The 10,529-nt window shown below is 34.4% G+C and overlaps 1 protein-coding gene across 1 annotated transcript; it reads left to right on the top strand.

Moving 5' to 3' along the window:
* The first annotated feature begins 2,539 nt into the window (after nucleotides 1–2,539).
* On the top strand, nucleotides 2,540–4,221 carry LOC123629084 (heat shock transcription factor, Y-linked-like). The gene is made up of 2 exons (XM_045539031.1): nucleotides 2,540–3,052; nucleotides 3,538–4,221. Exons 1-2 carry the CDS (start codon nucleotides 2,540–2,542, stop codon nucleotides 4,219–4,221), a joined length of 1,197 nt encoding a protein of 398 aa, XP_045394987.1.
* The last annotated feature ends 6,308 nt before the right edge of the window (nucleotides 4,222–10,529 follow it).

The raw sequence follows: 10,529 nt of genomic DNA, 5'->3' as shown, positions 1-10,529 counted from the left end.
CATGGACTTGAATGTAATGTAAAATTATGACACCTTAATATAATATTTTTTGACAGAAAAAATCACAGAAGAAAACCTGAGCCTCTTATAGGTTGTAAAGACTAATATTACTACGACATTTGAAACCAAAAACATAAACCATAAAAAGTAAACTGATAAATTGTATTTAATTAAACTTAAGAACTTTTTGCTTTGCGAAAGATCCTGTGAGGGGAATGAAAAGACACTCTAGATACTGTGAGGAGGCGCACACAACATTTGCAAACCTGTAGCTAGTAAATTAATTCTACCTAGAAAAAGAAAGAACTCTAAAAACTCAACAATAAAAAAAGACAAATTAGTGAATGAAGAAAGGGCACAAAGACACGTTTTTACCAAAGAGGATATAAGCATAAGAAATAAACACATAAAAAAGTTAAATAGTATTAGCAATATCACTGCACATCTATTTAGACATCTAAAACCAAAAGTAGTAACATTATCAAATGCTGCTGTTGATGCAGAAATAATGGGCCACTGTACACTACTGGGCGGCATTATATGATAGGGTCACTACAAAAAACCATTCAGCAGTTTCTTATATACCTAGAAATGCAATTATCACACAACCCTACAAATACACTCTTGGGCATTTATTCTAGAGAAATGAAAACTTATGTTTACACACAAATCTGTATATGAAGGTATAGAGCAACTATATTTCTAACAGCTAAAACCCAGATCATTCCACATGTTCTTCAGTTGTGTATGTAATAAAAAGGAAAGTAGTAATAAAAAGGAAAGAAACCACTAATACATACTATAATTGGATGAATCTCAGGGAATTAAACTGCACCAGGACTCTTAGTATGGAAAGCTTTTGCCTGTTCTTGCCATATTAGGCAATAGAAGGAGGTACAAAAAGACTGACATGCAAAATGACATGAATTTTCCTACCCCCTTTCCAGCATTCCTTCTTATTTTATGTTAGTCTGGGTAGTCTCTCGAGTGCACACAAACATATTCTGGTCCATATATTGTTATTAACTCATTGTCTCTGTGAGGAACAAAGGCCTGTAGCTTCCTAGTCCACCATCTTGTTGACATTTCTCTCCAATACATAATACTGAGAAACTTCTGTCATTCAGTCATTTACTGTGCTTATTTTAGAAGAAATTAGTTAGATAATATGTAAGAACTAACTGAGTAACCAGGACATGATAAATTGTGGTGATAGGTAAACAGTACATCCATTTTTTGAATTAAATTTAATGTTATCACTAAAATGTCATTCTGTTATGGATTAGAAAATAGCCTGAACAAAGACTACAAATAGGGTGGCTGCTAAATAATCTAAATTTTAGCACCTCCATGAATATCCCTATCTTGTGATAAAATAGTTTTCTTGTGTTTTAAAAATATAAGCTGTTTATATATATAAAATAATTACAATTAGATGAATGAAATATATGACAGTACACTTGAAAAAACTTAAATATTATATAAAGTTTTTGAGTTCAAGACTAATATCTAAGTACCAATGAGGCAAGGAACTGGCAGCTGCTGCTTTAGGTACTGCTTTGGACATTGCTGCAGCATTACCTAAGTCAGGAAGTCTCAAATTGCCTGGATCAAAACAGGATGGAGGCAGGGCAAGTTCCAGTCAGTTAGAACTAAGATGGTGGAGGAACACTGCCATGATTCTTCCTCCCCTTGGTTATCACATTGTTTAACAGAAAGGCAATGGGAGCCAGGGATGATGATTGTATAACCCTTTAAATATCTTAAATGCCACTGAATTATATACACTTCAAAACAGTTAATTTCATACTATGTGACATTTACCTTAAAATATTAAGGTATCACTTATGATTACAATGACCATAATTAGAATTATGAGTAACTTTTTATAAATAATATATTTACAGAGTTGTACAATCATCAACTGTCTTCAGTTTCTAAACATTTCCATCACCCAGCAGAAAATCCTGTACCCATAAAGTAGTTCTCCTTAATCCCTAGACTCAGGCAACCAGTAACCTGCTTTCTATGTCTATGGCCATGTCTCTCTTATAACAGGTTCTACAGTCCACTGATTTTGGTTCCAAATTGAGAAAACTTTTAAAATTATTTGTTCTGTTTTACTCATTTTTTGCATTTTCCAATTATCAGGCCCTATCCTTCTGGCACCAGTCTAGGAAGAGTGTATATAAGAGGAAATCCCTTTTATTACAAGGATTGAAGAGATTTATTTATTTATTTATTTAAAAGATTTTGCAGGAATGAGGTTTTTCAGATCACATTATGTAAGTAATCATTCTACATTTTATTTTAATGTGATTAATTTCACAGAGTAAGGAGGAAACACTCTTGGCTGAATGTTACACACTTATTGCTAGGAGACGAAAGTCATCTTGTGATGTCATGGCTAGTGAGGTTGAGAGCCATTGTGATGGTCTAGATTAGTTTACCTGTGTAGGCCAGCTGAAGCAGCATTTGAAGCTGCAGTGTTGAAAACCATGTAGATAAAAAAGAGTAGCTAAAGGAAAATTTATTTGAGATGGAACACGTTTCTTCAGAAATTCAAGATGTTTCTCCTAAAGATGAATCAACAGGTTCAGAAGCCTCCATAAGATCTCCATTTCGTGAGCACACATTCCCTGGGGACTTAGATCTAAGGTCAATGATTGAAGAAAATGCTTTTCAGGTTTTGTCTGAAGGATCTTTGGTAAAAAGACCACGTTATACATTTTCCGCCTCTAAACCAGATAAAGATAATGATTTTCTTTCTCTGACCTTTCCAAGAAAACTTTGGAAAATAGTTGAAAGTGACCAATTTAAGTCTATTTGGTGGGATGACAATGGAACTTCTATAGTGATTAATGAAGAACTCTTTAAGAAAGAAGTCTTGGAAAGAAAGGCCCCTTTCAGAATATTTGAAACGGACAGTATGAAGAGTTTAATTCGACAGCTTAACCTTTATGGATTTAGTAAAATGAGACAGAATTTTCAAAGATCTGCTTCTCTAGCTGACTTTCTGGCAGAAGAAAAAGAAGGCTCTATTTTAAACAAGGTATTAAAAATCTTTCAATTACCACTTATGTAGGAACTATATACGATCTTATTTTGTACAATATTAACTATGTTAGTATATTGAATGAAATCAGATTTTGAAAATAACATGAAATATTAAGATTAAAACTACATATTTTTCCAAATCATTGAGGACAGCCTAAGTGCTAAGTATTTAGGATTTTATGAAATTTTAGTAGCAACTTTGAATCTTAGTGAACTCCAAGGTACTACAGCCACTTAATGAAGTGGAATTCACTGTTATGTATCAATGTATAACATGTTTTCACTTGAAAACTATACTATTTAAATGTTTGTTTCCCAGTAAGTACATTCTTTAAAAAAGTCAGCAATGTACCTGCATTATGTGAAGATGTTAAGTTCGTGTGATAGAGCTGAAATTTCAGATTTTATAGGTTAGGTTTGATACTCTCTTTTGTTTCTTGGTTAAAAATGTCTCTAAATAATCTTCTCCTTTGGTTTTAGTTACAGTTCTATCATAATCCAAATTTTAAACGTGGCTGTCCCCAACTTCTATTAAGAATGAAAAGAAGAGTCAGGATTAAAAATTCTTCTCCATTATCTGCTTCATTAGTTCAAGATTTCAACAAGAAGCACTTTACAGCAGGTAGTAACATAAATTATAATTCTGGTTTAGTTGCTGAAACTAGTGGAGAAAGTTTACTTTCTGCCTCTACAAATTTAAATGTGCCTCTAATAAGGAAGCCTTCTACCAGCCAGAGAATCGATAATGCAACTGAACCAGTCAAAAGTGATTTTTCTCCTCCATCATCAACTCCAGCTAGACCATCAGAACAAATTGCAACAGTTCAACATACTATTTTAAATCAGTTGACCACTTTCCACATGCATTCACATAGCAGCTACACTCAAGCAAACGGCCACGTTGTGAATTTTGTCACAACTACAACTTCTCAATACCACGTCATATCTCCCTTACAGAACAATTATTTTGGACTGATGATGGAGCCTCCTACTTTCCCAACCAGATATTCTGGGTTATCAGTCAATGAGGCTCCTTTCTCTAACCTACCAGCAGGAAACCCATGGTTTCCAATGCCTGTGATAGCTGATAGATCTGCTGCCTCTCTTTCAAGGCCAACTTACCAATCGTCTTCCTTATACAAACATCATCCTAATTACAACTGATCTTCTACCAAAGAAGTACCAGGTTATGCACCATAACAAAGAATAAAATTTATATTGACAAATACTGAAAAAAATACCTGCAATTCTGTTATTTGAACAATAAAATTACATGTTCATCTTTATGGTTTCTTTCTCCTTATTTTTTAAGATATGGTTGTCAGTAAAAGGATGTTGTATTTCAACAGCAGGCTAATCTTATTGTCTTAATATATGAACCTTTTGCTCATTTGACAGGAAATCTGACATGCCCTCTTATAAGTAAATTACATTTAACTATTTTAAAGAAAAGAAATAACACAGTGTCCTAGTCTGCTTTCTGCTGCTAATAACAGAATACCACAGACTGAGTAATTCAAAGAGACTTATTTGGCTTACAGTTCTGGAGGCTGGAAAGTCCAAGATCCAGTGTCTGCATCTAGTGAGGGCCTTCTTTTTGTGTACCAGGGATGGTGGCGTTCTCTAATCCCAGCAATGCTGGAAGCCATGGTGGGAAAAAAGCTTGAGAATAGGAGCTCAATAAGCTGGATAACACAGTAACACTCCGTCTCTAAAAAAAAAAATGTTTCAAAATTAGCAGGGTACGGTGGTGAACACCTGTAGTTCCAGCTGAAGTGAGAGGAGCTCCTGCCCAGGAATTCGAAGTTGTGGTGTACTATGATTGTACCTGTGAAGGGCCTTTGCCCTCCAGCATGGGCAACATAGCAAAATCCCATTTCTTAAAAAAAATAATGGTGCAAGGGCAGCACATAGTGAAGCCTCTATGCAAGATAGAGAAAGGAAAACTGCTGAACTCATCCTTTGATCAAAAGCCCACTCCCCTGACAACTAACCCTTTCTCCAGAACACAGCATTAATCCATTAATTAGGGTGAGCCCTCATGGACTAAACACTCTTAAAGGTCTCACCTCTCAACACTAATAAGGGCAATTGAATTTCATTATGAATTCTGAAAAGAGCACTCATACTAGGGCAGCAAGCAAAAAAAAAAAAAAAAAAAAAAAAAACTCAGAAAAAGAAAAAACTATTAAGTGACTTCTGAAATAATCTACGATAAACAAAATGAGGGCCTAAATCAGAGTGGCATGAAGGGGAGAACAAATGCAAATAAAATCTAGAGAAAGCAAATACACACTAATTCCATATTTTCTCAATTACATTTTGCAGTTATTTTAAAGTTAGAATAGTTGGATTTTAGTTGGCAAAGAACATTGTCTTCATTAAATACCTTTCAAACCAGCCAATCCAGTACCCAGAGCACCATTATTTATATCATCACTTGAGCAATAAAGATCACATAACATAGGCATGAACTGTATGACTGTCAGCAGCACATACTGTAATTTTACAACTGGTGTTAGTAAGAGTCCTTTTTGCTCTGTTATCAAAGCATTCCAACTGGTTTGTACCTTTAATTACCTTCTTTAGGAAGGTCTACTTTTCATATTTTCCAATGCACACTTTATTTTTTTTTATTTATTTTTTTTTTTGAGACAGAGTGTTGCTTTGTTGCCCTGGCTAGAGTGAGTGCCGTGGCATCAGCCTAGCTCACAGCAACCTCAAACTCCTGGGCTTAAGCGATCCTACTGCCTCAGCCTCCCGAGTAGCTGGGACTACAGGCATGCGCCACCACGCCCGGCTAATTTTTTCTATATATATTTTTAGCTGTCCAGATAATTTATTTCTATTTTTAGTAGAGACGGGGTCTCACTCTTGCTCAGGCTGGTCTCGAACTCCTGACCTTGAGCGATCCACCCGCCTCGGCCTCCCAGAGTGCTAGGATTACAGGCGTGAGCCACGACGCCCGGCCTACCAATGCACACTTTAAACATATTGGTTTCTTGTCCCATCCAAAGACTTAATTCCTTATGTTGACATTTAATACCTTCTAGATTCTGACCTCATATTTTCAGCACAGCTGAACGAGTCTCTTCACTATCCAGAATCTGTTTACCTTTGGAACTTCCTGTCTTTCTCTCCACCAGTCATTTGGAACTTACTTCATACGAACTCCTTTCAACCGTGGCCATTTCCATTTTGCAACTTTTACCCCATTTCTTTTTCTTTTTTTTTTTTATTTCAGCTCATCATGGGGATACATAAGTTCAGGTCATATACATTGTCCATGTCCCGCCCATTCCCCCGTGTCAGAGTCCCTAGCACGTCCATTCTCATTCTCCAGACAGTGCGCCTGGCACTCATCATGTAGTCATACCTCCATCCCCTCCCCCCCGCACCTCCCCGGGTCTGCACCTTCAAGCATGACCATTCCCCAGAGGGTGTGCAACGCACTCATCATGTAGGCATACACCCATCCCCTCCCCCCACCCCCCATCCCAGTCTGATATCCAATTGGTGTCCTTCCCCGATGTACATTTAGGTGATGATCAGGGAAACCAGTTTTCTGGTGAGTACAAAAGGCCCTCTCCCTCTTTGCCTACTTTACCTGTCTCAAAACAGATATAACCCCTTCCAGAAGATGTTTCTTACCTTATCCCATTAGTCTCATATATCTTAGACACTCAGCACTGATCTAGCAGTGCCTGCCACACATATATATTTTTTCATTATTTAGTGAATATTGACTTAAATCTACCAAAATCTACTTTCATTTCCAAAAGCAAATATCCCATGGTATTCAAGCTATTACTTTGGATCCTCACTCTTCTTGCCATTTTCTTTGAAGAGCATGACACACTGGTGTTCACTAGAGATGCAATGGTTTTGCTTTACTAAACTACTGTCAATGACTATCAATTCAATTACATGGTCTGTTTTTAGTTTATAATTATCTGAACATTATGCAAATTTGGTTACTTTTGGTAATGCCATAAAGGCTTCTTTTTCCTTTGTTCTCATTGAAATGTACTGATTTTTCCCCTGGATCTTCTAAAATTTATTTTCCGTCTTCTGCTTTGATTGGCAGTTCCTTTCCTGAGACAACTTGCTGTGTATTTATTTACCCTTTCTTCCTTTACCTGAAGCAGAGATTTCAAGCTGTTGGGCTGAAATGTATTACAATTGGAATTCCAGCTGCATAACTTTTAAGCAGCAACATTCACAGTGGATCTTGTATATTACACAACTTCTGGCATTACAAGCTAAGGGCTTGATGAAATTCACCTATTCAGTCTTCTGAGACAGCTGGGGTTATGATGGAGTATAGATTTAGACAGACAGATATCTCAGGCTGGAAACCTACTGCTGCCATCTCACCCTATCTTTTTTTTTTTTTTTTTTGCTTTTTATCATTGATTTGATAAAACAATAGGTTTTCCTTGAGTTGTACAGAATCTAATTATTGAGCTTAGGCCTGTGAATCTTGAAGATCTCACCCTATCTTATATTTCCAAATTTTTTCTACATTGAAAACGTTTGGAATCATTGAACTATACACAGAATTCTAATTCCTTGTCCTGGCTTAACATGACCTAAGAAGGTGTTCATTTTATTTATGTCCACATGGCATTAATATACCACTTTTTGGTTTTCAGAACTGAATTTATAGAGTGTAGTATAATTAACATGACTAAATTTTGTACATAAACAAATGAATGTTTCAAAGAATAGTCTGAAGGCCCAAAATAATGACAAGTCAAAAGATTAAGTTGTCTAATTGTGCACACCAGGGCAACAAATCAAAAAACGATGAAGAAAATAATTGGAGGATAGAATGAGACAAGCTAAAATGAAAAATGATATGATAAGGTAGACGCCAGAATAAGGAAGTGTCATAAAAAAGAAAGAAAAAGGAAGGAAAGAGAAGTAACTAAATAAATGCCAAAAACAAAAAGGGCAGCATGACTTGAATATCTATTCCCTGCCGCCACAGCTTCTTTGTACATATAACGTGGCAAGATTTTAATATAACAAGTTATAGGGGACTCTAATCTAGAAAATATCCTATCATCCCCCAAGATTCAGAGCAAAGACATTGTACTTTAAGTATTCTTTCTCCTATTTAGGGTTGGACTGATTTAAAGTGATTGAACAGAAAAAATTACTTCCAATTTTCTGCCCTAAAAGAATACTACAGATATTCTGGAGAGTAGATGAAGTAGATATAGTTTTCCCTATTCATGCCATAAATACAACTAATAACCCTGGGCATTATGTATAAAACAAATATAAGACTTTGAAAAGTGAAACAAAGAGTTTCACTGGCACCTGTAATCAAGTTTCAAATAAAAATCACTCATTGTAACAAGAAAGAGAAAGACTTCAATCTGCGCGAAAAAAGATGATAAATGCCATAACACAGAAATGTCAGAGATATACAGATTATCTACCAAATATTTTAAACTGCCATCATAAATATGATTAAAAAAGCAATTGTAAACACACTTGATATTAATAAAAATGTATAAAGCAAAAATTAAAAGTTTCAGCTACAAATGAGAATATCTAAGAACAACTGGAAATTTTAGAACTAAAAAATACAATAAAAATCATGTTACACTGTGTAAGGCAGTCCTAAGTGAATGTAGAGAAAATATTTAAGACAATTATAAACAGAGGAATGATAAGGATAGTATACCAAGGTTTCTATACTTCACTTAAGCTGATAAAATGATGATGTTAGTGGACTGTGATAGATTATGTACATACAACCACCACCACCAAAAACTACATACAAACAGATAGGCCTTTTTAAATATATCAGAAAGAATGTCTCAAATCTCTTCAAATAATTCTCATGAAGGGAGAAAAAGAAAACCAAGGCAAAAAATAGACAAAATAAAAAGCTATTAGCATATTAATAATAAACAACACTACCTGTAAAGAGTTTCATTACAACAACTACACCAACTACATACAGAGATTAGCACTGTGGATTAAAAAACATGACTAAAATATATGCCATCTATAAGAAACTCACTTTGGTATAAAAGTACAGACAGGCTGAATATAAAAGAATGAAAAAAAATCATACATATATTAATCAAAGGAAAGCAAGAGTGAACACACTATTACATAAAGTAGAAGAGAAAAAAGAAAATTATCAGAGATGTAAAGAATATTATATAATGAAAAATAGAACAACTAACCTAGAAGAAATGGCAATCTGAAATGTCTATGCACCAAGAAACAGAACTGAAAGTATGTACAGTAAAACCTGGATACTTTTATTCAGTTCAATGTATTATATATTTTATTTCTCTTGGCACTTTCTCTTTGATCCTTGGATTATTGAAAAATGTTTGCTTGATCCACAGATTAGCTTCCAAGTACATGGAGATTCTGCTGTTATCTTTCTTACTGATTTCTACTTTAATTCCATTATGTATTAAAATCTGCATGATTTTAACCTCTTGCCATTTGTTGAAGTTCATCATATGGCACAAGCATACTCCTCATTTAACCTAGAAAATAATGTGTATATTGCACTGAGTGAAGTGTTATTTATATTTTTTCACTGATGGTGTTGTTGAGTTGTGTTATTTTTGCTGTTTTTTTTTTTCTGTCTAGTTCTGCAAATTGCAAAGAAATGTTGGTCTTTCCAACTATTATATAATGGCAGATTTGTCGTTTTCTTTCATATCTTTTAAGCTTTACTTTATCTGATAAAAGATGTCAGATCAGAGGAAGGTAAAGCAATGTTGAGAGGTAAATTCATGACATTAGAACATTAGAAAAGAGAACATATTTCAATAATCCACACGCCCACTTTTGGAAACCACATAAAGAACAAAATAAACCAAAGCAATCATAAAGAAAGAATAACAAATATAAAAATCAATAAAATAGAAAAGAAAAAACAATAGACAAAAATCAATGAAACAAAGAATGGCTCTTTGGAAATAAAACTGACAAACCTCTAGCAAAACTGACAAAGAGAAAAAAGGGCTAAATTACCACTAGCAGAATGAAATAGGGTATCACATTGAACAATAGTACATACATAATTTGACAATGTAGGCAAAATAGACAAATGCCTTAAAAAACACAGAACACTTCAACTCTTCCAATATGAAATACTGTCAATTGCTCTGTAACTATTAACAAAATTAAATTCATAATTTTAAGACTCAAAAAAAAATCTCCATATAGGTAAACTAGAGAATTCTACCAACCATTTAAAGAAGAATTAACATCAATTTTACTTAATCCTACAAAAAATAAGAATAAGCCATATGTATTAAGAAGAATTAACATAATCAATTCCATATAACCTCTTTGAGAAACTAAGAATTTCCCATTTCATGCAGTCAGTATTGTCCTCATACCAAAACTAGATAAAGAGTACAAAAATAATTATTGTCCAGCTTCCATCATGACTGAAGATGCACAAACTCTAAACAAAATATTAA

The sequence above is a fragment of the Lemur catta genome, chromosome Y (genome assembly GCF_020740605.2).
Source record: "Lemur catta isolate mLemCat1 chromosome Y, mLemCat1.pri, whole genome shotgun sequence".
Classification (NCBI taxonomy): domain Eukaryota; kingdom Metazoa; phylum Chordata; class Mammalia; order Primates; family Lemuridae; genus Lemur; species Lemur catta.
The sequence above is the reverse complement of the archived record's forward strand: the minus strand, read 5'-3'. Positions and strand labels throughout refer to the sequence as shown.

Bases quoted from the DNA above. Each gene is read 5' to 3' on its own strand.
- LOC123629084 (XM_045539031.1), top strand. From the start codon at position 2,540: ATGGAACACGTTTCTTCAGAAATTCAAGATGTTTCTCCTAAAGATGAA. The intron at 3,053-3,537 runs GTATTAAAAATC...CTTTGGTTTTAG, and splicing joins AAGGCTCTATTTTAAACAAG to TTACAGTTCTATCATAATCC.